At 44.2% G+C, this 27301-nt stretch overlaps 1 protein-coding gene across 1 annotated transcript; it reads right to left on the reverse strand.

The window, feature by feature from the left end:
* NEDD1 (NEDD1 gamma-tubulin ring complex targeting factor) lies at positions 1-26847 on the reverse strand. The gene is made up of 15 exons (XM_068142778.1): positions 26672-26847; positions 25473-25616; positions 23051-23145; positions 21504-21620; positions 19717-19857; positions 14527-14756; positions 12726-12927; positions 11600-11771; positions 7166-7297; positions 6944-6991; positions 5773-5999; positions 4553-4706; positions 4148-4304; positions 2797-2863; positions 1-1106 (listed from the first exon to the last, which is right to left on the reverse strand). The coding sequence occupies exons 2-15, from the start codon at positions 25606-25608 to the stop codon at positions 990-992; spliced, it is 1995 nt and encodes a 664-aa protein (XP_067998879.1). The 5' UTR covers positions 25609-25616; positions 26672-26847; the 3' UTR covers positions 1-989.
* Positions 26848-27301: the final 454 nt, after the last annotated feature.

Below are 27301 nucleotides of genomic sequence, written 5' to 3' on the forward strand. Positions count from 1 at the left end.
TGAAGTAATGAGCTCTCTTTAATGGGATGTTAATAACACAAGTAAGATACCAGTTAGATTTGGTATGCAGCTATCTCAAAGAGGCTACAATCAGGCTACAGTCAGCTAAACTGTGTTGTCCAGTAAGACTTAAAAAGAGAGGGGCACAAAAGATGCTCCGAGACAGAAAGACAATACTGCCACAACGCTGCATTATTAAAGGCTGAGTATATACTTACATTTTGAAGTCTGGAGTTGCATTCATGTTGGACAGACTACGACAAACAGCTTGCATGTAAAAAGAACTCTGGTTTCATAGCTAAACTGGTAACAAAGATCTCATTGTGCAGCTGAAGTAGCATTTGAAACAAAAGTTCACAGCAGATAAGCACAAATTTCAGACTCAGGAACAGAGTAAGAGAGATCATGGCACTGAATCTGGGAGTATTTTCAAGCTCTGGTTTTACTCAGGACAGAAGAGCTGTCAGTTGAACAAAGTTAACTGAGCACTGTACGTTCCAACCCTTTTTAAACAAGAGTACACATCATGCAGAAGAGCTTTTTCTCCCCTTTTTGTCTAAGGGAAGTATCTGAAAGGCAAGCTACAGTGATTGTTTCTGACAGCAACAGAAGAAACCAGCAGATAGAAAAAGCAGGAGTATCAAAAAACCCTCTAGAAAAGGCATCTGTGCTGGCTAGATTTTGTTTATGAAAAGGCACTTCACATATTGCTAGAAACCCTCTGATAATGTACTTGCTCTTTCAGCTTTTCCAGCAGAAGGATGGATGTCAAGGTGGTTAGCACCGGCATACAAATGTTTTTATACAGCATTTATCCATTCCAAACTTTATAATTACACGTTCTATCTTACACCATTTATTTAGAAGATTCATGTCCACACTAAGAGCAGGTCTTCATACAATACTTGAGCGAGGAAGGATGAGCTGTCATAAGCAACACACCACCTGTAGTGAGTTCAGGGTAAGAAAAAAATAGCAGTGGAAACTTCTCAGAAGTGAGTCCTCAGTCTTTTGTTTTCTTCTCGGAGTCTCTCGTTTTCAGCTACTAAGCTTTCATTTACAGAGTAGTTTTGAAGCAAAGCATGACGTAAAGCATGCATTTCATTCTAGAGAGAAGAAAAACAAGAGTCTCAATCAGCAGCTACAAGGCTAATTATTTATTATTGTTACTTATATAATTAACACATCCAAGTGCCAGGTTCTGCACATTGGCCACAGCAACCCCAGGCAGTGCTACAGGCTGGGGGCAGAGTGGCTGGAGAGCAGCCAGGCAGAGAGGGACCTGGGGTTACTGGTCGATGGTAGCCTGAACATGAGCCTGCAGAGTGCCCAGGCAGCCAAGAGGGCCAATGGCATCCTGGCCTGCATTAGGAATAGTGTGGCCAGCAGGAGCAGGGAGGTCATTCTGCCCTTGTACACTGCACTGGTTAGGCCACGCCTTGAGTACTGTGTCCAGTTCTGGGCCCCTCAGTTTAGGAAGGAGGTTGACTTGCTGGAACAAGTCCAGAGAAGGGCAACAAAGCTGGGGAAGAGTTTGGAACACAGCCCTGTGAGGAGAGGCTGAGGGAGCTGGGGTTGCTTAGCCTGGAGGAGACTCAGGGGTGACCTTATTGCTCTCTACAACTACCTGAAGGGAGGTTGTAGACAGGCTGATGTTGGTCTCTTCTCCCAGGCAGACAGCACCAGAACAAGAGGACACAGTCTCAAGCTGCACCAGGGGAGGTTTAGGCTGGATGTTAGGAAGAAGTTCTTCACAGAAAGAGAGATTGGCCATTGGAATGTGCTGCCCAGGAAGGTGGTGGAGTCACCATCACTGGAGGTGCTCAGGAGGAGACTTGATAGGGTGCTTGGTACCATGGTTTAGTCGATAGGTTGGACAGGATGATCTTGAAGGTCTCTTCCAACCTGGTTTATTCTATTCTACTCCAGCTTTATCCTATCCATTTTCACATCCCTTTTTGAAAATCAAATAACCCAGGTAATACTGGTTTTAAAGAAACCCTTTTGATATGAAAACTAAGATTAGGCTGGGTTGTTTTTTTCTGCTGACATACAGTATTTTGATCATTAATACATCAGGGAATATTTTATCAAAAGATATTTTACACTTCTTCAGGATGAGAAGCTACTATTGCAGGTTCCATTAAAGTGTTCAGTACTAAGACAAGGTCTTTTTAATGCAGATCAAAAGACCAAAGATTCATAAAAGGTGAAGTTAAACACAGGACACTGCACACTATGCATCCAGTGCCTATATGCAAACCTTTTTACTTCAATTCCACCTATCTCCTCCTTACTCCAGGTCTGAGTCCTTTCCAAAGGACAGCTGAATGTTCCCCTTTTGTCTTTTTTTAACTCCTGAAACATGCAATTCATGATTACAGAATCACAGAATGCCAGGTTGGAAGGGACCCCAATGATCATCTGATCCAACCTTTCCAGGTGGTAGTGTAGTTGAAATGAGCTGCCCCAGCACGCTGTCAGGTAGAGCCTTGCTGCTGACCAATGCAAAGGATTCCACTACTTCAGTACCCACCCAACGCATGTGATCCCTTTACTTATCAAACAGTTCAGCAGATTTCAATTATAGTTTTCCCCTCCTTCACATCCCAGGCTGAGGGAGCTGGGGTTGCTTAGTCTAGAGAAGAGGAGGCTCAGAGGAGACTTTATTGCCATCTACAACTACCTGAAGGGAGGTTGTAGCCAGGTGGGGGTTGGTTTTAAGAGCAGCTGGCAATGCCTTGGTACTACTAAAAATGCAAACCCTCTGTCTCCCATCAAACTCTTTGTACATACCAACTGTATATGGAACTGCTTGATCATCTCCACTTGCAAATTGACAATATCCCGATGGCACGCTTCTCTGGGGGCAGGATCGCAAAAGGACAACACTTAGGCTTAGTCAGGAAAGCAGTAACACTCTCCAACCCTCAGCACACACAACTGCACACCCTCTCACCTTCATGACAACATGAAACACGAAGCTGAAAACCCTTAAACCATGAAACTGACTCCTCCACCATTTATTTTCTGGAATACTTTTCTGATGGCATTGACTTTTGCAAGCACAATTATTTCAATGTACCAAAACACCAGGAGAAACACACACTATGCAACCTTCTATGTGCCAACCTAAGAATCAAATCCAAAACCAGGCAATGGTTTAGATCAAATTCTCCACAGCATCAGCTGAAAGGGACCTGGGGGTACTGGTTGATAGTAGGCTGAACATGAGCCAGCAGGGTACCCAGGTGGCCAAGAAGGCCAAGGGCATCCTGACCTGCATCAGGAACAGTGTGGCCAGCAGGAGCAGGGAAGTCATTCTGCCCTGTACTCAGCACTGGTTAGGCCACACCCTCAGTACTGCATCCAGTTCTGGGCAACAAAGCTGGGGAGGGGTTTGGAGCACAGCCCTGTGAGGAGAGGCTGAGGGAGCTGGGCTTGCTTAGCCTGGAGAACAGAAGGCCCAGGGGAGACCTTATTGATCTCTACAACTACCTGAAGGGGGGTTGTGGCCAGGTGGGGGTTGGTCTCTTCTCCCAGGCAACCTGTGACAGGAGAGGACAGTCTCAAGCTGCACCAGGGAAGGTTTAGGCTGGATGTTAGGAAGAAATTCTTCCCAGAAAGAGAGATTGGCCATTGGAATGTGCTGCCCAGGGAGGTGGTAGAGTCACCATCACTGGAAGTGTTTAAGAGGAGCCTGGATGAGGCACTTGGTGCCATGGTTTAGTTGATTAGGTGGTGCTGGGTGATAGGTTGAACTTGATGATCTGAAAGTCCTTCTCCAACCTGGTTAATTCTATTCTCTCCTATTCATGAGAATTTTCTCCTGCTGGGACAAAGGATGAGCAGGAAGGGAAAGAAATCAGCTTAAGACTTCAAGAAAACAGTTGACTGTTAGGCAGATAAATTTACCATCCAAGAAGCATTCAAACACTCTGAAAACAAATTAGCAAAGCCTTGCATTAACAGCCCCTAGAGAGATCAATCTAATTAGTCATCAGAGCTATCAAATGAAAGCTTCATAGCTAGATTTCCAAGATTAGGGCTATTAGTGGTGTCATTTTCTAACACAAGAGGAAATTTGTTAAAGCAGAAACTAAATCATCTTACTAAGAAAATATGTCATTGAAAATGTTCCAGGTACCTGAAGTCATCCACTGTTTCCCGTATCATATTCTGAATGAAGTTGATTTGGACTGATGTCAAAGATGCATTTGGTCTGCTACCCCCAACCTCTTCTGCTTTTTTTTCTGACAATGAGCAGGTAACTGCAGCAGTGACAGGTGCTGTTATCTTTGGACCTTCACAAAAGAACAACATAAATGTCTCAAAGCTTGGCAATATTTGGTCTCAAGTATTAACTATCAAGTACACACTAGTCCTGGAATGAGTCTTCTCTGAGGCTATTAGAGATGGTCTAGGAGGGCTAACTGGATTTACAGAAGAATCAAGACTGGACCTTCTGCTTCAATGCTGAAGCCATTCTATCAGATTTCCTACCAGCTCACTATCAACTACACTCAAATCTGAGTCCAAATGATCAACTTACTTGAGGTAGTAACATTTATTGGCAGGTCATATGCAGGATGAGCCTGAGCGGTCTTCGTTAGTCTCTCATTCGTATCAGGAACCTTTACAGCAGCAGGTGAGGGTGGATGATTTGAAAACACAGACTCCACAGCTGCTGAGCTGGATTTTGCAAACTGACCAAAAACATTAAAAAGGAAAAGGACAAGTTTGAAAACAAAAGAAAATGAACTCTACTTATCTCAATTTTCTAATTGCACTTCAGGACTAAAGTTTTCAGGAATGCTTTTTGTAACACTTCTGGGTTTAGCTATCTTCTCCCCAATGTATGCTGTCCATTGTCTAGCAAGACAACTCAAAAAACTAATTGCTAAAGTATTCATAATTGTCTCAAGTGAGCACACAGAAAAGAGTGAAAAAGACCTCTGAATTTTCACACCAAACAATCATAGAATCATGGTTTGGGTTGGAAGGGATCTTGAAGATCTAGTTCCAATTGCCCCTGCCATGAGCAGGGACACTTTCCACTAGCCCAAGCTGCTCAAGGACTCATCCAGCCTGGCCTTGAACATCTTCAGGGAAGGGGGATCCACAACCTCCCTGGGCAACCTGTTCCAACGTCTCACCACCCTCACTGGAAAAGAATTTTTTCCTAATCGCCACTCTAAAAATCTCCCCTCCTGCAGCTTCAATGCATTCTCCCTCATCCTATCACTACAAGCCCTTGTAAAAAGGCCCTCCCCAGCTTTCCTGCAGTTTGATTACTGGGAATCAAAAAAAATCCCCAAGCAATTTTCATGCAGCAGTCCACATCTGGAGGCGAGGTTATAAACATCATTCCTAGCAAACTCAGCCTTCTCAAAAGCAATGCAAAAGGAGCTATGGTCTCAGCAGAAGAAGAACAGGAAGAGGATGGAATTAACCTAGTGAAAAACAAACAGTCATAATGGTGCAACCAATTAATGATCATTCTTGAGTCACTAGCAAAGATCAAAATATTCCTCAGGCTAGGCCAGATTCATTTCATGTAAACTTCTCTAACTCTAAAAGAAACATACATTTAATCTTGGATTGCTGAAGGCCAACACAAACTGAAAAGCATTTTGCAGATTCCTAGCAATAGTGTGAAGAGAGCTGCAGAGCAGGACCAGTTGAGAAGCTCTGAAGGGTTTTTCCTTCAAGTAGTAGCATTCTGTCAAGATTCTAAAAAGACCACTCCTAACAAGAGTTAGCAGAGCATACCTGCTTTAAGGCTTCTTTAGATTCTTGCTTGCCATGATTGATTTTCTTAGTGTCAGTCTCTGGATGTTGCTCCTCTTCTTTCACTGGGGATTCCACAAATACATCACATAATGGGCTGGATTGGATCCCTTGGGCACCGCTGCCCACTGGTGTTTTTTTCACTGGAAAGGCAGTAGGGAGCTGTGGGTGAAGATCCAAACCCAAAACATAGGACTGAAAATCCAGACCTAAAGTGAAGAGAGAAAAGGTGAAACACACTACAGATTAAACCCAAACCCTCCACACAAATCTCATAGAAAATTAAAATACCTGAACCCCCCATGAAACAAACAAGCAAAAAAAACACCCCTCACCTAAAAATGGACCTCACAAAACCCCTTCAACCTACCCTGTCACTGTCTTTATGAAAGTTATAAAGCATGAGAAGCCCCTAAGTATGACCATAAACTGCAAAAAGGGAAGCCAAAAATCACTTGGATTTCATGTTATTGTGTTATGCTGAGACCACACCTGGAACACTGGAGCCAGTTTAGGGGCTCCTCAATTTGAAAGAGAGGGATCTACTGGAGAGAGTCCAACAGAGAGCTATGAGGATAATGAAGGGACCTTAACATCTCTCCTATGGAGAGAGACTGAGAGACCTGGGGCTGTTTAGTCTGGAGAAGAGAAGGCCAAGAGGGGATCTTAGGAATGTCTATAAATACCTGAGGGGTGGGTCCCAAGGAAAAGGGGTCAGGCTCTTTTCAGAGGTGCCCAGCAATAGGATGAGGGGCAATGGACACAAACTGGAACCCAGGAAGTTCCACCTCAACATGAGGAGAAATTTCTTTCCTGGGAGGGAGAAGGAGCCCTGGAGCAGGCTGTCCAGAGGGGTTGTGGAGTCTCCTTCTCTGGAGACATGCAAAATCCTCATGGATGCATCCCTGCCTGACCTGCCCTAGGTGAGTCTTGTTCTGGCAGGGGGGGTTGGACTCAACCTCTACAGGTCACTTCCAACCTCTACCATTCTACAATTCCATTGGATGCCTTAGCAACAATGTGTGAGACAAATTCATCTGATTTGGTATCTGTTTTCATCATTTACTTTTAATGGAGCAATAGAAATCAGCATGCAGGAACTAGCCTAGGCCTCCAGAGGCCTACCACTGAAAAACAAATGTCCTGGAATTACCCTCTCCTTTCCCTTGAAAATCTTCATTCAGATGGCTTGCCAGGACATCTACAAAACAGGAGAACACAGACCAATTAAGTGTTTATTAGATGAATACAAGTTCATAATCAAAGACAAATTAAAACATCAAGTGGGCACAGCAGTCAACACCACACAGATGTCAACATTTCATGCTGCAAGCAGATGAATGATGCTTTACAAACTGCAGTATTAGCAACTCACCATATCTGATTGGAGAAAATATATCTCCAAAACTATGTCGAGTCAAATCAGCAAGATTACTCAAATCAGCACTTTTCTCATCATCTGTTTCTTGAGAAGGAATCACATCCAAGCTGCAGCTGTGGGGAAAGCCTGAAAAGGATAATAAAATCCAGTTAGTAACCCACTTTTGCCCAAAATAACATATGTTAACCCTAAACAATCTCTCAGCAAGCATGATGCCTGCTGAGTCCAGCAAGCACTTTGGAACCTTCTACAGATTCCAGTCAGAGGGTCCACATTTTGGGGTCATTCGGGCTGTCAACATAACACAGAATTGTTAGGGTTGGAAGGGATCATCCAGTTCCCACCCTCCTGCCATGGGCAGGGCTTTCACACTAGAATAGAACAGAATTAACCAGGTTGGAAAAGACCTTTGAGATCATCAAGTCCAACCTATCACCCAACACCATCTAAGCAACTGAACGATGGCACCGAGTAGCCCATCCAGTCTCTCCTTAAAGATCTCCGGTGATGGTGACTCCACCACCTCCCTGGGCAGCACATTCCAGTGGCCAATCTCTCTTTCTGGGAAGAACTTCTTCCTAACATCCAGCCTAAACCTCCCCTGGTGCAGCTTGAGACTGTGTCCTCTAGATCAGGTTGCTCAGAGCCACATCCAACCTGGCCTTAAAAACCTCCAGGGACAAGGCTTCTGCCACCTCCCTGGGCAACCTGTTCAAATATAACTAAAAGCTAAGATGCTTATTAACAAAAGTAAGATGCAAATGGATTCCTTTCCTCTTTTTTAAAAGGTCCAGTGTCAAACTGGACAAGGTCCTCATTTTCAGACAGATGATGGATGTATCTGTACAAGATGGATGCAACAAATGCATGGTGTATCAGGTCAAATAAAAACTGATGAATGCACCTTCTGCTAAGCTGCTAGCCACATTCAGATGACCATTATGCTGCAAGAGAAATCAGCCTCACTGGAGCCATTAAGCATCCTAAAAGGAAATCCTCTTCAGTATCTATTCTAAAGCTGCCTCAATGTCAGGATATTCTCTGCTTGTTTGTAATATTAGGAGAGCAGAGTGGGGTTACAGCTGCAGACAAAGTCAGCTGCAGATGACACTACATTGGGTGGCAGTGTTGACCTGCTGGAAGGTAGCAATGCTCTGCAAAGAGAGCTGGACAGGCTGCACTGAAGGGCTGAGGTGTAACATGGCCAAATGGTGGGGGTTTCCTCGTGCTGAGGTGGAACTTCCTGTGCCCCAGTTTCTATCCACTGCTCCTCAAACTATCACAGGACACCACTGAACAGAGCCTGGCCCCTGCACAACTGCCTCTTGTCCATTCCCATTTTGAAGCGTAAAGACCCTATCTTCTGAAGTAGAGAAAGGTCTTTACTTCTAAAGTGAACACTCAGTTTAATGAAAAATATTTGATTTACTTGGTGAGCCTTTATTTTCTTACAGCTTTTCATTTATGATGCCTGCTCCTGCTGAGTGGCTGTTACCCCCTTACATCTTCACATCAAGACAATATTTCATCTACTTGAACTGAAGTCAAAATTTTCCACACCAGTCTATAATGTTGGTTATCAACACTTCTGGCATACAGAGGAAGCATTCTGCTTCACCTTGTACTTCACTGCATACCCAAGGGAGATCATTAATACAGCTCTCTCTGAACTGCAGTGGCTTATTGCCTAATTACTGCTGCTAAAAGTATTTCTCTGTTTAAAAAAGGGAGGGGGAAAGTGCTGTTGCATCAAAATTGCTTGAGGATTACTTTTGTTTCCAACAACCAAACTACAATAAAGCTGGGGAGGGACTTTTTACAAGGGTTTGCAGTGACAGGATGAGAGGTAATAGAATAATAGAGTAATAGAACAGACCAGGTTGGAAGAGACCTTCAAGATCATCACGTCCAACTTATCATCCAACACCACCTAAACAACTAACCCATGGCACCAAGCACCCTATCAAGTCTCCTCCTGAACACCTCCAATGATGGTGACTCCACCACCTCCCTGGGCAGCCCATTCCAATGGGTAATCACTCTCTCTGTGTAGACTTCTTCCTAACCTCCAGCCTAAACCTCCCCTGGCACAGCTTGAGAGTGTGTGCTCTTGTTCTGGTGCTGGCTGCCTGGGAGAAGAGACCAACCTCCACTTGAGGAGGGCAGATTTAGACTGAAGATGAAGCAATTCTTTGCAGTGAGGGTGGCGAGACAATGAAACAGGTTGCCCAGGGAGGCTGTAGGTGCTCCCTCCCTGGAGGTGTTTAAGGGCAGGCTGGATGAGGCCTTGAGCAACCTGGGGTAGTGGAAGGTAGAATAGAATAGAATAAACCAGGTTGGAAGAGACCTTCAAGATCATCATGTCCAACCTATCACCCAACACCACCCAATCAACTAACCCATGTAACCAAGCACCCTGTCAAGTCTCCTCCTCAACACCTCCAGTGATGGCGACTCCACCACCTCCCTGGGCAGCCCATTCCAATGGGCAATCACTCTCTCCGTGTAAAACTTCCTCCTGACCTCCAGCCTGAACTTCCCCTGGCGCAGCCTCAGACTGTGTCCTCTTGTTCTGGTGCTGGCTGCCTGGGAGAAGAGACCAACCTCTGCCTGTTTACAACCCCCCTTCAGGGAGTTGTAGAGAGCAATAAGGTCACCCCTGAGTCTCCTCCTCTCCAGGCTAAGCAGCCCCAGCTCCCTCAGCCTCTCCTCACAGGGCTGTGTTCCAAGCCCCTCACCAACTTCGTTGCCCTTCTCTGGACTCGTTCCAGCAAGTCAACCTCCTTCCTAAACTGAGGGGCCCAGAACTGGACACAGTACTCGAGGTGTGGCCTAACCAGTGCAGTGTACAGGGGCAGAATGACCTCCCTGCTCCTGCTGGCCACACTGTTCTTAATGCAGGCCAGGATGCCATTGGCCCTCTTGGCTGCCTGGGCACACTGCAGGCTCATGTTCATCCTACCATCAACCAGCACCCCCAGGTCCCTCTCTGCCTGGCTGCTCTCCAGCCACTCTGACCCCAGCCTGTAGCACTGCATGGGGTTGCTGTGGCCAATGTGCAGAACCCGGCACTTGGATGCGTTAAATCTCATGCCGTTGGACTCTGCCCATCTGTCCAGCCTGTCAAGGTGTCCCTGCCCATGGCAGGGGCATTGGAACTAGATGATCTTCAAGGCCCCTTCCAACCCAAATCATTCCATGATCTATGAACAGTGCTACTGCTTTGACCAGAACTCTTGAACTCAATACAATACTAAGACTACATTTCACATTGTGGTAGAACATTAGAATAATGCTCAGAATTCTTCTACAAGAACTTGTTCATTTCAGAAGCATAAATAGCAAGTACAGTTATACAACCAATCATACTTGGCAACTATATTTAACATCTTTCCTACCATGTGATACTGGAATCATGCCTCACAAAAATTCAGTTTAGTTCTCACTTGGGGTTCAGGAATGAATTTATTTCTTTTTTTCCTGTGTTTTGTTGGGTTTTATTTTAGATTAGGTTTGTTACTCCTGTTTATTAATAGAATCATCAATTTTTTTCCCTGTGTTCCATCCTACACAAAACACCGTAAGTTTAGGAAAAATGCCTCAGTTTAGGAAAGATGTTGAGTTGCTGAAAGGTGTCCAGAGAAGGGCAACGAGGCTGGGGAGGAGTCTGGAGCACAGCCCTGTCAGGAGAGGCTGAGGGAGCTGGGGTTGCTTAGCCTGGAGAAGAGGAGGCTCAGGGGAGACCTTATTGCTGTCTACAACTACCTGAAGGGAGGTTGTAGACAGAATGATCTCTTCTCCCAGGCAATCAGCACCAGAACAAGAGGACACAGTCTCAAGCTGCACCAGGGGAGGTTTAGGCTGAATGTTTGGAAGAAGTTCTTCCCAGAAAGAGAGATTGGCCATTGGGATGTGCTGCCCAGGGAGGTGGTGGAGTCACCATCACTGGAGGTGTTTAGGAAGAGCCTGGATGAGGCACTTGGTGCCATGGTTTAGTTGATCAGATGGTGTTGGGTGATAGGTTGGACTCGATCTCAAAGGTCTTTTCCAACCTGGTTAATTCTATTCTACTCTATTCTATATAAGCATCATTTACAGGAAGTCAGAGTGCAAGAAAGAGCCCCAGAGCACCACCATCATTTTCTCCTTTCAATGTTTAAATACATGTGCACTTCAAGTCCAGCATTTGGGACTTTATCCATTCCAAAGCTTGCAGTAGGGCCCAATTCACTTCCCACAGTCTCACAGTGTCTCTAATGCAGCCAAGGAGGGAAGAGGTGCAGGTATGCATGCAGATACACACAGTTCTTCCAAACACATGCCCTTTCCTCAGGGAATTTTTGTACTGTAACTGTCCAGGTATGAAATATTCCTTCCATCTTTTGCATTCTATCAATTATGATTCTAAGAGAAGAAGAAAGACACTACCTGTTGTTTTCTCCTGAAGTATCTCTCCCCCCTTATTCTCATTGGGCAATATTGCTGGTGCCTGAGAGGCAGCATTTTTTATGCCAGCAGTCTGAGTTCCTCCCAGAATATTACCAGCTTTGACTTCCACTCTTTTGGATGCAGGTTTATTTGAAGAACCTGTAAGGCTAGACTGAAGAAAAAGATATAGATATATATAGAACAGATTAAGAGAAGTTATTATATCTTCAGCTTAAAGTAAAAACATAAACCAACATTCTGCCTCAAAAGTACAGAAAAGTAATAATAATTCAGCTCAAGCTGCAAAGACTGCCTGGGAGATAGGGCCATGACAAGTATTACAATAAAAACTCAACTACTTCAAAAGACCATGGGAAGCATCTTGATTATTATAGGAATACTGTGTGGACCTAGAAAAGAATAACATCAGAACTTCAGGTGAGAACAGTGTCATCTGGCATGAGTCAATTTTGATCCTAGGCTCAGGTAAAGGGGAGAAAAGAGATCTGGGACTCCAGATTGTAAAGGAAAAGTAAACTAGTAGTTGTAAGCATGCTAGAAGAGAAGGCAAGTCTCAGAGTGGTAAAGAATCCACTTCAGAGGTTCTTTCCACCTCTCCTGAGTGGACTCCTGGTGTTTCTGAATAGACTAGAAGCTTCATCAAGTCTTGGAAGAATCTCCTAAGCCTTCTCTGTTATTTAATCAGCTTCTCCCCCATTTACATACAGTGTTTTGCAGGCACACCAAATATCTCAAGGGTAGCAGCTCTGGTGTCTTTTCCTTCAGTGGCAGGGCCATGACAAACCTTTCTGCTACTGCCTGCAAATCAGTCTAATACAGCACAAACTCATCTGCCATCTTCACACTAGACAATTTAAAGCTTTACTCATTTCCACAGAGGCTAAGAGTGGGGGGGGGGGGGAGGGAAATTCCACATTAACCCCCTTCTAAAATAGCACTTCAGGCTGAGCAGCTTCTCATTTCTCTCTTGGCATGCCTCACTTTTGTTGGCATCTCCAGTGCTGAGAAACTGAAATCCAACATTGTTTTTTTTAGAACTTCAACTTGTACTTTTGCTTTCGTCAATCTGCACTGAAATGAGCAACCAGAGAAGAGGGTTTTTTACCTTGGAAAAAGTGCTGCTGAGCTGAACCCTTATGCACTTCACACAGCCTTTGTGAGCAGGAACTGTTTTCACTGGTGATGTCAGCTGTCTTAAGTCATACTGGCAGATTTTGCCCCGGGAACATCCTACAGTCAAAGCAGTACCATCAGGCATGAAGTCTACTGTTGTCAGAGGAAAATCAGCTACTATTGTTGTCAGTAACCTTACAAACAGGACAGAATAAAGAAGCTTTTAGAGTTTTAAAATTAGACTTTTCAAAACAATTAGCTAGAAATCAGTAAAATCAGCTTCAGCTTAGCAGTTCCACTTCACCAGCATCAAGAAAGTTATCTTACAGAAGGCAATCACAGAATCATTTAGGTTGGGAAAGACCTTCAAGATCACTGAGTCCAACCATTAACCTTACTCTAGCAGTCCGCCACTAAGCCATATTGCCAAGCACCACATCTACATAGCTTTTAAAGGCATCAAGGGATGGTGACTCAACCACCTCCCTGGGCAGCCTGTTGCAATGCCTGATAACCCTTTCCAAGAAAAATGTTTTTCTGATGTCCAGCCTAAACTACTCCCGGTACAACTCAGGGCTGTTCCCTCTTGTTCTATCACTAGTTACTTGGGAGAAGAGACCAACACCCACCTCACTCCAATTTCCTTTCACAGAGTTGTAGAAAGTTATAAGGTCTCCCCTCAGCCTCCTTTTCTTCACACTGAACAACCCCAGCTCCCACAGCTGCTCCTCATAAGACTTGTTCTCCAGACCCTTCACCAGCCTAGTTCTCTTCTCCAGACCTTCTCCAACAACTCAGTGTCTTTCTTGTATCAAGGTGCCCAAAACTGAACACAATATTCAAGGTGTGGCCTCACCAGTGCAAAGTACAGAGGGATGATCTCCTCCGCAGTCATGCTGGCCGCACTCCAGGCCAGGATGGTGTTGGCCTTCTTGGCCACCTGGGCACACTGCTGGCTCACATTCAGCTGCTTGTCAATCATACCCCAGGTCCCTGGATTAGCCTTACACTGAGTGTTCATGCTTATCAAATTGAAGTCTGCAGATGAGCCAAAAGGCTTCACCAGGGCAGGATCAAATTGCTTTCATGACAGCAGATCTGACACCAGTGTTTACTGGTCTCATCGTTTCCAGCAGCTACCATACTCCACACATCCTCCAGCTTCACAAGCCTATGAACTCTGACCTTCCCACAATTCCAGGAACAGCTTCAGGTCCCAGTTTGCAGCCTTCTACCTCTCTCCAAACTAGAGCCAGATGCTTGCTAGTGAAAAAGCACAACCCACCCTAGGATCAAAGCCCCAGGAAACCACTGCCCATCCTATCTCTTCCTACACAGCCCCATTACCCATGCCCCATACTTCCTGCTTCTTCAACCACTCCTCTCCCACATTTAAGGCTCACTCTGTACACCACAGTTATGCCTTCTGTCTTGAACGAGGCAAGCTAAGCTCAGATGGCTGGAAGTCCTCAGAGGCTGCACTATCCCTCACAGAAGCTCACTGCTCTGTATCAACAAGAACAGCTCATGCACAGGCACTTGAGAGAGGTCACTCACATGCAGCACCACAGTTTCCACCAACTTGGATTTTCTGACTGCTTGCTCAGGTTCTTGAATTTGTCTTCCAAATAAAGTAAAATGAACCATGGGACAGGTTCTCCAGTCCCAAGATGCCAATCACTTCAACCATTCTGTGAATGGGGTCTGACAAATATTTCATGGCCTAGCCTTTTCTGTTTATAAAGCCCAAATAAGGGTCCTGTAAAAAAATCAAAGGCCTTTAACATACTCACTTTTTACTTGAAGTGTCGTAGAGAATAATTCTTTTATCCAAACCTACAGTAACAAGCAGCAGTTTATTGACTGGAGAGAAACAGATTTCTGAAGCTGGTGCTTTATGAGTATTCTCAAAATTATGGTATGGGTTCTGGCTATTTACATCCCACAGAGTCACATTGCCACTGTCAGAAACACTGCCCAGCAAGGATTTCTTAAAGGATGAATATTTCAAGTGTCGAACAGGCTGTGAAAGAGAGGTGAAAGAGTGAATTGGAACATCATCCTTAGACAACATGTTAAACTACTTCATAAACACACACAACATGAGGAATCCAAATGTTGTATTAAGTTTTAACCCCAAAGAGTCATAGAATGGCTTAGGTTGGAACAGACCTTAAAGATCCTCTACTCCAACCTCCTTGCCATGGGCAGGGAAGCCTCTCATCTACACTCAGCTGCTCATGGCCTCATCCAACCTGGTCTTGAATGTCCCCATGGAGGAGGCATCCATAATATCCTTAGGTAACCTATTCCATAGTCTCATCACCCTGGTACTGAAGAACTTCTTCCTAAGATTCAGTCTGAACCTACTCTCCCTCAGCTTAAAACCATTGGCCCTGGTTCTACTGCTAGACACTCTTAAGAAAAGTCCCTCTGCAGCCTTCCTGTAGGATCCCTTCAGGTATTGCAAGGCACCTCTAAGTTTCCCCCAGAGTTTTCTCTTCTCCAGGCTGAACAAACCCAGCTCCCTCAGCCTATTGTCATGGCAGAGATGTTCCAGCCCTTGCATCACCTTTGTGTCCCTCCTCTGGTCTCATTCCAACAGCTCAGTATCCTTGTTATGGTGACAGGAAAACTTGACACAGTAATCAAGGTGGTGTCTCATAAGAGCAAACTGAAGGGCCAGAGTCACCCCTCTTGACCTGCTGGCCACACTCCTGTGTGAAGTTGAACTTCATTTATCACCTCCTATCCCACTCCTGAAGTTATAGTTTAGAAACAGTTCTGTGACCCTGATTTTGAGCACTAGAGTTTCCAACTCAGTCTAGCTGAAAAAAGCCCCAGAGCAGTTGCTTGACCTTTGCACTGCTAGCAATAGGAAACCCATAGGGTTTAAATGCAAGGTTTACCAGGAAGAAGAAAAAAGAAAGAAGTACCAGCTCAGTACGTGAGAGACAAATTAAACACTGGTATGCTTTCTGAACAGAAGCCAGAACAGATGATACTTCCATCCACAGAATCAAACAGCCTAAGATATGGGACAAGGGTCACTAGGAAAAAATGATCTAGGGCAAGCTAAAGTAATTTACCTGAACTGGACTAGGGAAGGTATTTAAGATACTTGCTTTATTTCCAGCCAGCAGAGCTGCTCATTAGGTCCAATATGCCTAAGTAAACATCTGACCAGAAGTGGAAAGGGGTCAACTGGTTTCTAATTATTTTAGCCACTCACAGAAAAATAGCTTTAAGATTGTTAGGAATGATGCAATTATTTGTCAAGAGCTGCTCTCATGTTTTGGAGACAAGCTACCAAAAACCCAGGCCAACAAAAAAAACCATCCCACAACCCAAACAGAACACAAAGTGTAAACCCATAGGCAAAACAAGTTTCACTACATCTTAACTACCACTTCTGACAATCTCTGGAGATCCTGCACATGCAGAACTACCAGAAACATTCTCAGTGCTGAACCTCTGGTCCTCTGTGGAACATTTTACCGGTCAAATTAACACAAAAAGCATCTCTTTTAGCCTCAGCTGTGATTGAGGTTGATTTCCTTTGGAAAACAAAAGTTCATTTCTCTTTTTGCTTCACTGAAAGACAGCCAAACATGGAAGATTGCACTTGAGAAAATGCTTGGCTCACTGCTAAGAAGGACCAGTTACACTGAGACTTTTTCACTGCTGGGAAACAAGTGAAAAGCCCAAAACTTAACCAAAAGTAGCCTAGTGTCATCCATTACCTTATTTAAAGACAGCAGAGCTCCCTAATCTCTTTTATACCTTAGTGAGCCTTATAAATGAGAAGGATGTAAACACAGTTGATAGTCTTCAGCTTTTAAAGCTATTTCACTAGATGGAGTGACCAGAACTCATCACAGTTCTTTACAAACCAGCCAGCTGTGCAAACAACTCAACTAAATCCTGTTGCTACGAGAATATCACCAGGCAGTGAAGACTTGAACAAACATTAGGCTTTAAAACAAACCTTAATTCATCCTCAGAGCAGCAAGCAGATAAGAATCTGGTGGTCTAAATGAACACCAAAGACAAACGATGGGATCTGCAAACAACTCTGTGCAAGAACTCAGGTCTAACAAAGCACAAAGGTGTTTCTAAATCAAAAATCAATTAATAGAACATTGGCCAAAACTCATATGAAAAGAAAATTGTTAAATGTCACAGAAAGCAGGGCAAATTCAGGGCTATTCTACTACTTGTAGAGTCTATACAATATGAGAAATTAGCTGGCAAGAAAGCTAAAGTCCATCATGCTGAATCAAACAGAAACAAGCTCAGTTTTATGAGGTTGGTTTGGCCTCACATTCCCTAATTCTAAAAGAAGTTACCAGGGGTTGGTGACCCTTACTAAGCCTGACAGCTACTGCCAGGATCAAGCAGGACAACACACTGCACATCTATTCATGCTTGATGATAGAAGACTGGGCCTTTAAACTATGTAAACCAAGGGAAGGCTTTTTAAACTCAACAGAATTACATGAGTGCTTCATTGCACACTTAATCCAGCAATTCTCTACAAGACCCAAACCCCAAAATAAAGCTATTTTTGCATGTAAGAGAAAAGGTATTTTTTTAGGATACAGTCTGCTAAAGCTGGGACCTCTAAGTAGCCATCTCATTACACAACTGTACTCCAACTCCATTCCAAATTCACATTGCAATCATGTAACTGCCCCCCCTTTAAAAAACATTATAAACCCTTTAGAATGTGGAGAGCTGCTCTGTTTGCAATTATTTTGCTTTAACACGTCAGATATCTTTATCCATCTTAAAGGTCAGTCAGCTTTGCAGTAGGCCCCTTCATTTCATCTGCAAAAGCAGCTACTATTCACTGCATCACTTACTCCTAATCACTTTTGGGGGCAAAGCACTGAATATATCAAACAGGGTGATGCAAATCGTCCTCATTAAGAAATTTTTTCATCTCCCAATTAACTAGTAACACTTGTGATATTCAGAGATTCACAGAATGATTTGGGTTGGAAGGGACCTTAAAGATCATCCACTTTCAAGCCCCCTGCCATGGGCAGGGACACCTTTCAATAGCCCAGGATGCTTAAAGCCTCATCCAACCTGGCCTTGAATGCCTCCAGGGAGGGGATATCCACAACCTTCCTGGGCAACCTATTCCAGTGTCTCCCTGTCAAGCATTTCCTCCTAATCTGCAGTCTAAATCTGCCCTCCTTGAATTTCAATCCTGTCTCATGCTATCACTGCGAGCCCTTGTAAGAAGTCCCTTCCTGGCTCTCTTGTAGTCCTCTTTCAGGTGGAAGCTATGAAAACCACCAAGTCTGAGCCAGAAAACCTGTAATTAATTTCCCTGTCTTGCTAGTCATGAGGTGATCCACACAAAGCACTTGAGCATTTTCATTTCATATGGATTAATTTCCTTGCATCATTTCTATGCAATAAAGCTGCAACTATTTCTACCAAAGCTCAACTGAAGTAGATGAATCTATACCAGGGGTGGATTTGTTCTTCAGGTTTCCTGTTCTGTATTCAGTAGAACAACTGGGAATCATAGAATTGTTAGGGTTGGAAGGGACCTCAAGAATCATCCAGTTCCAACCCCCCTGCCATGGGCAGGGACACATTTCACTAGATCAGATTGCTCAAAGTCTCATCCAACCTGGCCTTGAACACCTCCAGTGAGGGGACATCCACAACTTCCCTGGGCAACCTGTTCCAGTGTCTCACCACCCCCACTGGAAAGAATTTCTTCCTAATATCTATTTAGCGTCACCTCAGCCATGGATAACCCTTTACCTCCTGCCTCACATCCACATTTTTCATAAGACCATAACAAATCAGAAAAATGAACTGACTGTATGGATGGGCTTTTAAGATCAAACCAAGTACTTGCATTGAAGCAAAATTGTGCTTCATACAAGACTATGGTGATGGATCAGACACTGCAGCACCTTTGAGCACAGACAGTTTAAATTTAAAGGAGATTTTTTCAACAGAAAGTACATCACAATTCCTGTGATGCCACAAAGCTGTAAGAGATTCTTCATCACGTTATATGTTCATGCTAGACAGAAACAAAACAGAATTTCACACTATCTGCAACCTAGGACCAAAAAAGCTGTTGTAGTAACAGGAAAGGCAACTTTAGCATTCCCTGAGACATTAAAGGTCAAGTTTAGGATCAAAGCAAAATTACTCAGTAAAGAGGATACCTAGAACACAAACACTTGGCTGTGCATAAAACATTGACTCCAAGAATGCACACTGGAACTTCTGATGGGACACACAGCAGAAGCCCTTAGAGCAGGGCAATTCCATTACTGGTATCCAGTAACTCTCCAATAGCTTTTGAGTCTGCAGAAATGAATGCAGTGGAAAACCCAACCAAGGCCCATGCATTCTGTTTGTCTTTTGCAGTTTTCCTTCAAATTAGTTATCCAAAACCTTACTTAAACACTTCAATAGGTATTACAGAGTCTCAGCTCTGTGGGGAGCAGCTGTGCAATTTTAATCTCCAGATTAAACAAATCTATTACTTCCAAATACAGGCCTACATTCACCTCCCCTCTACAGATGGTTTGTACAGCTGTAAATCTGATTACTTCAGTTAGCTCAGAACCCAGGTTACCTGGTGTTTGTTCTTGACAACACCACACATTAGGTCATGCCTTGAAATTCTGCCTTGCTTTGTAAAGCCAGCTGGTTTTTGTTCAGTTCTAAGATAAGCAGAAGCCTGCTTTTGGGGAACCAGAGTTCTCAAAGTACAATTTGATGCAACCTGCAAAGGTGACTAAGAACTTTGTATTTCAAATGCTACTCAGCTATTATTTAGAACTAGAATGCACACAATGGCCTGGTTTTTCTTTACACTCTTTAAAAAACAGGAAGCAGATGAACAAAACTCTCAAGCTCTTGAGATGGACTTTCCATTTCTAAACACTGTGAATGAAAGCTTCAGACTGTAAAAAAAAAACTTAACACAGACAGCCTACCTGAGAGCTGCCATAGCCAAAGGGAGTACTTGATAAATTGGTGGTAACACTGTGCAGGATAATTTCACCACTCAAAGATCCTGAAGCAATGTAGCAATCATACCTATTATATGTAACGCATGTGACTTCATCTTTGTGATCCTGTTGGGGAAAGGAAGGTCAGAGGGAGAGAGTTAAAAGACATTCAGGCTAACCACATTCCTTCCTGTTCTGGGCTTTTGCAGAAAAAACTTCTGTTTGATGGTTTTTTCCTCTATCTGTAACATCTGAAAAGAGTGACCATGGAATATCCCCAGAAAACAGCAGCAGAGCACACTGAAGATCAGCCAATAGATTTTAATCACTGACTGCTTTCAGAAGATTATTTCAGTAAGGATAATTCCATAGATATCTACCAGAGGTGTCCTAAATGTTGTTCTAGTAAGTTGAATCTTCCAGAAGCCAGTGATACCTGAAAACACTTCCAATTAATTTGATGTACTACTGGTAACTTCCCCTTCTCTCACTTTTATCATTAGGATGTATATTTTACCAGATAGCTTCTCAGTAATGTCATTTGCAATGATGAAATTGTGTTTGCTAAATATATAAGGGAAGACAGTCAAGTACTCCTAGTCCATGAAGGAAAAAAAGAGATTTAAAGTATTGTACTTAGTAATTTTGCTTCAAATAGTAACTTAAAAAAAAAAACACAATTTTTAGGGTGCCAGGGAGTGATAGGACTAGGGGGAATTAAGAGAAAATAAAAATGGGTAGATTCAGATTGGATGTTGAGAAGAAATTCTTCCCCATGAGGGTGGTGAGACACTGGCACAGGTTGCCCAGGGAGGTGGTGGAAGCCTCATCCCTAGAAGTTATTAAGGGCAGGCTGGATGTGGCTCTGGGCAACCTGATCTAGTGTGAGGCATCCCTGCCCATGGCAGGGGGTTTGGAACTGGATGATCCTTGAGGTCCCTTCCAACCCTAACAATTCTATGGTTCCATAATAAATCCAAGCTGGAGTTTTATTGATCCTGAACAGTGGTCCTAAACAAAGGCAGATCATCTAATGATCATGTCATGGAAATACACTGCACCATTATGACTATTCTGTGGATATGTTAAAAGCATGATCTGCCTATTTAGGGATCAAAATTCAGCTCTGAGTTGGATTTCTCCTGTTTCCTTTGCATTTTTGTTAACATTTGCAACACCCCTGGAGGTGCTCATGAATCGTGTGGCCATGGCACTTTGGGACATGGTTTAATGGCCATGGTGGTGTTGGGTTGATGGTTGGACTTCATGTTCTTGGAGGCCTTTTCCAAGCCAACCAATTCTATGGTACATTTCATAACAAGGTTTTAGAGAATTCCTCCTGAATGAGTTCCAAGATGACAGCCACATCCCATGCTTTGTGCAACAACTGTTTTATTACAGCATCCTACAAAGACAGAAGTGTTTTCTTGGTTGAGGCATTGGAAACAGCAATTATCTGAAAAGCTGCCCTTGGAAAATTTCCCCATTAGAGGTTATTGATAGAAATTCACAAAACAAGCAGCCTGTTCTGAAAGCTTAAGCATACACTATTACAGAACTGTAGTCTGAAGACATCAAATTAATCATGCCTGTTAATTTAACTTTGCTATTCACAGCACACAGAGAACACAAGCCTGAACAAGACACATATGTCTGCTAGCTGCTATCTGTGAACTTGATCCCACAGCTCCATGACTTTAAGCATAATTTTTTTTTCCAGTTGGTAGCAAAATCTGTCAGTCATGAAAGCTACAGTTTGTCCTCAAACTTACCTTAAGGCTACGGTAAAGCTTTCTGGATGTCAGATCCCAGATATTCACTGTCTTACCAAGGCCTCCACTCACAGCATATGAAAAGCTAGAATTCAGGTCCACACATGTTTGTTTTGCCTGATGGAAAAGGGGGTGGGGGGGAAAGAAGCATATTAGAAATAATTAAGGGGTTTATTCATATGTACTTAAAAGCATATTGATGTGTCTGATCACTAACACAATGGTCCCACTGAATGAAGGCACTGCTGATACACTACACAGGCACTGCCCATCCAAAGGCATTCAAACAAAATCCACTCCACTTGGGACTTTAATTTACCTTCAGATCTAAATTCATTAATAAATACTCAAATGCCCACACTTTCCTATCCCTATTTCAAAATAGTTCAGGATCTTTAGCTTCAGTGTGCATTTTCCCCTTGAAATCATAGCTGAAGTACAATCAGCCTTCTATTCAGGCAGTTTTGAAAAGGAAATGCTAGAATTTAGGAAAACAAAACAACACAAAAACCTTAAAAGCAAGATCAAGAAGTTGCCTAAGTGATGCACCACACATGCCCTAAACATGACAAAGAATATTAGAGCAACGAACTTCTTAACTCACTGAAGTGCCAGCTTTGGGGAGGGGGGAAATAAATGACAGTCTTAATGATGGACCTACATCAGGGACAAATTATTCTTCAGTTCTACCCTGCTGAAAATTCACTTTTAAGTTTCTGAGAGTTGAAGAACAGAAAAAAACCCCACCACCCTAACAAGTCCATCTAATTATTGGCATGGTAGAATGGGAAATGATTGCCTTAGTGGTAGAGCAGATTTAGTCAAATCTGCAGGACAAGTACTCTGACCTTTCAAAGTGTTTGCTTCAGCAATCTAAAAGCCAGGCTTGAACAGCTTCTCAGGCAAATTCTAGCACAAATTATAATTACAATAGCTATATAGGGAATAATTAGAATGGTTGAGAACACTAGCAAGTCACTTAAGTAACCATGTCAAGAGGCTCTTCTAAGAAGTCCAGCTTTTTGAAGAGTTTGTAGTGCTACACTCCCATTGAACAGGAAAAAAGAATAAAAAGCAACCTTCTCAGAAGTTCTCCTATCATCTATTTGCAGAAGCCAGGGCACGCTCACTCCAGCAACACCCTTAACACAAGCTCTCAGGTTTTAATATGTGGAGTTCACAGGCATGCATAACACTGACAATGCAAGCTGGAGAATGAAGTTCAGTCTGGAGCTCTGTTCTGTCACCTACACATGAGCTCAAGCTGGAACCACTGATTGCCTCAGGCTACCACACTGAGGCTCCCTGAGCAGAAAGCCAGCAGCATCAGATGCCAATTTAACCACATTTGTACTTTCTTACTGGTTGCACTACTTCAGGACTATTCCCCTGATTCTTCATATGCATTCAACTATACACATACATACAGGCCATAGTTCTAGCAGTACTAAAATTGAATTGATCCCAATACACAGAGCAGATGTGATACAAACAGTACACAAGGTGTAACAAGGGAAAAAACAGAGAGCAGCATTACTCATACTTACTCCTTCAGCTACTTCATAGAGTGGAACAGGTTTGCTTTTACAGCTTGAAATAACTATTTTATCACCAGCAGCAGAAGCAGTGGCCAGGTATCTATCTTAGTCACAAGTTATGGACCATAACTGTATTACACTCATGATTAATAAAAGCAACAGTAAGTTTCCCTTAGTGAACAGAAGACAGATTGGCTAAACAGTCTAAAGTGCTATCACTTGAAGGCACCTGAAATAGAACCATAAGGCTATTTCCCTTGCTTTCATTAAGAAACTCTTGCATTAACTACAGCTTTTGGTTGCCAATACAAGGCAGAGCAATCTCTTTCAGAGAGGAAAAATACCTAGCAGGTACCATTTACCATTTAAGAGCTCTTTACCACTAAGGCAGCTTACCCAGTGTACATTTTGTTCCTTCACCACCACCAAGAAAGAGCCCCATTTATCACCAGCATTCAGAGGAATGAATGTGTGGTTGCTGTTAGCAGAGCGCAGATTTAAACAACAGTCCTGTGTTCAACTACTTCATCATGCAGTTTCTAGAGAACAACAAACACTTACTAATTTCTCTCCCTCTGTTGTACTGGGGGAAGGTAAACAAAACCTCAGAAAGAACTTTTCGGGACACCAAGCACATCAAAGTAGTACAAAGAGCCTTCAGTGTAGAGCTACAGGGTGGGGAAACCACCTCTGCACCCCCAGTAAGTGAGCAATCATGTTGGCCTGTGTCCCATATGTCTTCAGGCCAATGCCCACTGGGAGGGTGGTGAGACACTGGGACAGGTTGCCCAGGGAGGTTGTGGATATCCCCTCCCTGGAAGTGTTCAAGGCCAAGTTGGAAGGGGCCTTGAGCAAGCTGGGTTGGTGGGAGGTGTCCCTGCCCATGGCAGAGGGGTTGGAACTGGATGATCTTCAAGGTCCTTTCCAATCCAAACCATTCTGTAAATCACTGAACATCCAAGTGTCACTAGTTAATTGGGAGATGAAAAACATTCTTCATGAGGATGATTTGCATCACCCTGGCATTTGCTTAATTTAAGGATACAGGCTAACTAGCTGCATTGAACACCAGAGAACTGGTATGAAAAACAATGCTTGCTATTTCTTTCATTATTTTAAGGACCCATTTTAGCTTACAGAATAAGGCAGAACCAAAATCAATGCTTTACCTCTAACAACTTAACAAACATGGAAAAGATAACATGTTGTTTCAGTTCTGAGGGATGAAAAGGGGACGAGGCCAAAGTTTACTAATAAACACCTAAGTGTATATATAGGAAGGGTCCAGAGAACAAGGCTTATTGAAGAGCAGCTGAGGGACCTGGGGTTGTCTAGTCTGGAGAAGAGGAGGCTGAGGGGAGACCTCATTGCTCTCTACAACTACCTGAAAGGAGGCAGCAGTGAGGTGGGGATTAGTCACTGTTTAATGGCCATGGTGGCTTTAGGTTGATGGTCGGTTCCTAGAGGTCTCTTCCAACCAAGGCACTTCTATGATATATAAAATGTCTATGCTTCAATTTCAGCAGAAGCCCTACAGCTAAAACATTCATTAGTGCTCTGATTGTTTTAACTTTTCTCTCATAAATTCACTCATTTATGGACTTAGGGGACAGACATTCAGAACTTTCAGGACTTGTTAAGAGCCAGCATCCTGTCCTTCTTCTACATCAAGACACTACAAACTGTTCAGCTGACAATGCACTGCTTTCATGAGATTTTCTGTATCACTATAACAGGCTTCCAAATCAGAACTGGAAGGTCTGAAAGGGCCAGACCAATTTTCATGCAGAAATAACCACCATGCTCTGCAAGCTTTCCTCCACATCCAACACATTTGTGCTTCCTCTCTAAATGCTACAAACAATGCAATAAAACAAAAGCCCAGTGCCTACAAAGGAAGAGCTTAAGTGTACAATATCAAATACTACCAGAATCAAAGACAAGCTGCTCAGGAAATAACAAGAAACCATGCAAAAATTATTTGCCTTACCATCTTCCTCCCTACACTAAGCACAGGACTTTACATCACACTAGCAATTGTTTTGGTCAACACTGTCAGAAAATGAAGCACCGTCTTGAGAGTGACTATTGCAGTCATCTGCTGAAGACACAACTAAGCAAGCTTTACAGTTGGTAAGCAATTCAAGCATATCATCATCATTAAAAAAGTGTTAGCCTCCTAAAGGAAGGGAAACTTCTTCAGAAGCATTTACCAGCATGAATTTATTTTCTAAATCACTTCAACAGAGAGAAGCACAACATTTCCTTCGTAATAGATACAAATCTTTCTATGCAAGGCTTTGGAACAGCATCAGGCCTTTAACTTACAGAAATGGTAAAAAAAGAAGGGGAAAAAAAAAGACCCAACCAACCAAACCACTGAAATTTTGCACACCACCTGCAAAACTGTGGCTGCAACTGTAAAGGATACTATTGCTGGACCAACATATTGAGCTGACTGGATGTGAGGGGCTATGGGGGTTGAACTGCTCCACCACAGTTAGAGATGAGGAATCCCATATTTTAACATCATCTCCTGATGAAGCAAAGCATGTGCCCTCTTGCATGGCTGCACCTGGGTTTGCAAAAAAAGAAAGAAAGATGTGATACAGACATACAGAAAGCACAAATATACAACAGGCAACGTCCAAACTCAAAATCAATTTCATCTCTACCATTTAATGCTCTTAACAGGAGGAATATCTGGAGAGTTACACAATTAGTACAGTTTAGTTGGTTACAGTACTGAAAGCAGCATCCACTGCACACTCTTGTTCCTTGCACTCTCACAGGAAATGTATTATTTCCTTCTCACAAAGGAAAAACAATCCTCTCTATGGTACCAAGGGGCTAAAGCAACGCTATCTCCAGTTTACAGCTGCCTAAGACGAAGCCGCGAGTATTTCAAAGGCTCGTTTCCCACCAGTAGATGGGGACATGCAAGCTAGAATCCAAACAACTCTTACAAGGGAAGGCTGGAAGTTTAGACCTAAAGGACTCACTTCAGAGTTCATTCCATCACCCTAAAGGAAACATCCGAGAATCCTTAAAACTAAACCTTTAGCAGTGGAATAGGAGCGACGATGAGTCACATCTCAACGCAGCACGCTCAAAACTAAGAGCCAAAAAGACCCCCACCCAGCACCAGTGCTATTTGTTTTGACTGACATCGTTTGAAGAGTTAAAGCCTGGCTAACCGGCTCCAGGCTTACGAAGTTTATCAGCTTTTTACTCTGGGTAATCCTGAACTAGCAACACACAAGGCCTCAAAAGGCCTTTCCTTCACCTGAAAACAGCTTAGGCCAAAGCTTCCCATAGCTTTAGGCCGAGAATTCTCACTGCCAAGAAGGTTTAAGAGAGATGCATAACACTAATGGAATTATTCAGAAAACCCAAGGCCCACAGGGCATCAGCCCGCGGAACTACTCCCAGCTCCCACCCCGTTCCTCCCGCCTCGGCCAGGGTTTCTCTTCCTGCCCTGCACCTTCCAGCCCCAGAGGCCGCGGGACGAGCGGCGTATCCGCGTCCCACTGCACCGCCACCACCCAGCCCCAGCCCTGCTCCCGCCAAGGCGGCCCTCGCTGCGGGCCGCCCTCCCATTCCGCGCTCCCTACCCCCCCTGTTGCCCACCTAGCAGGGCAGGTAGCGGACCGAGCTCCTTCCCCTCTCTGGACCGGGTTCAGCAGCAGGCGCCAGCCAACCCGCTTGGCTCAGGCCCTCCTGCTGCCAGGAGTCCGCTCCCACTCGCGACCAATGAGCGCCGCCCTCCCAGGCCGACTTTCCGCGCCTCATCCAACTTAACCGCCCGTCCCAACAGCCCCCGCGGCCCGCGCAGCCCCCGGTACTTACGGTGGCCCGGAAGGGGCAAGGGGAAGGCCGGGTGCGTTCGCGCACCACTGGCGCTGCTCGGGTCCTTCCCTGGGGGGCCGGCTGGGCGGGCAGGCATGTGGCACCCGGCCCTCTGAACGCATCGCGGGGGGGCCGGGCAGTAGTCTTTGCCTTACCAGGGCACCCGAGCGAGCCCGCCTGAGAGCCGGTCCGAGCCTGGGTGTCTGAGGGGGCCCGAAGCGCCGGGCCGCGGCGGGTGGAGGTTTGGCAGGTCGCCGTGCCAGGCGAAGGAGCCGCCGGCTTCGGGACTCTGGGGAGGCTGGGGTCGTTTCGGCGTGGTGACGGGTCACCCACCTGCCAGCGGTACGCAGCCGCTCCCTGCAAACTGCTGAAGGAAGCTGGTGCCAGCCACATGCTAAGCAATACTCTCTG

Source organism: Melanerpes formicivorus, unplaced genomic scaffold (assembly GCF_026170545.1).
Source record: "Melanerpes formicivorus ecotype bairdi unplaced genomic scaffold, bMelFor1.0.p_v2 SCAF_8, whole genome shotgun sequence".
NCBI lineage: Eukaryota > Metazoa > Chordata > Aves > Piciformes > Picidae > Melanerpes > Melanerpes formicivorus.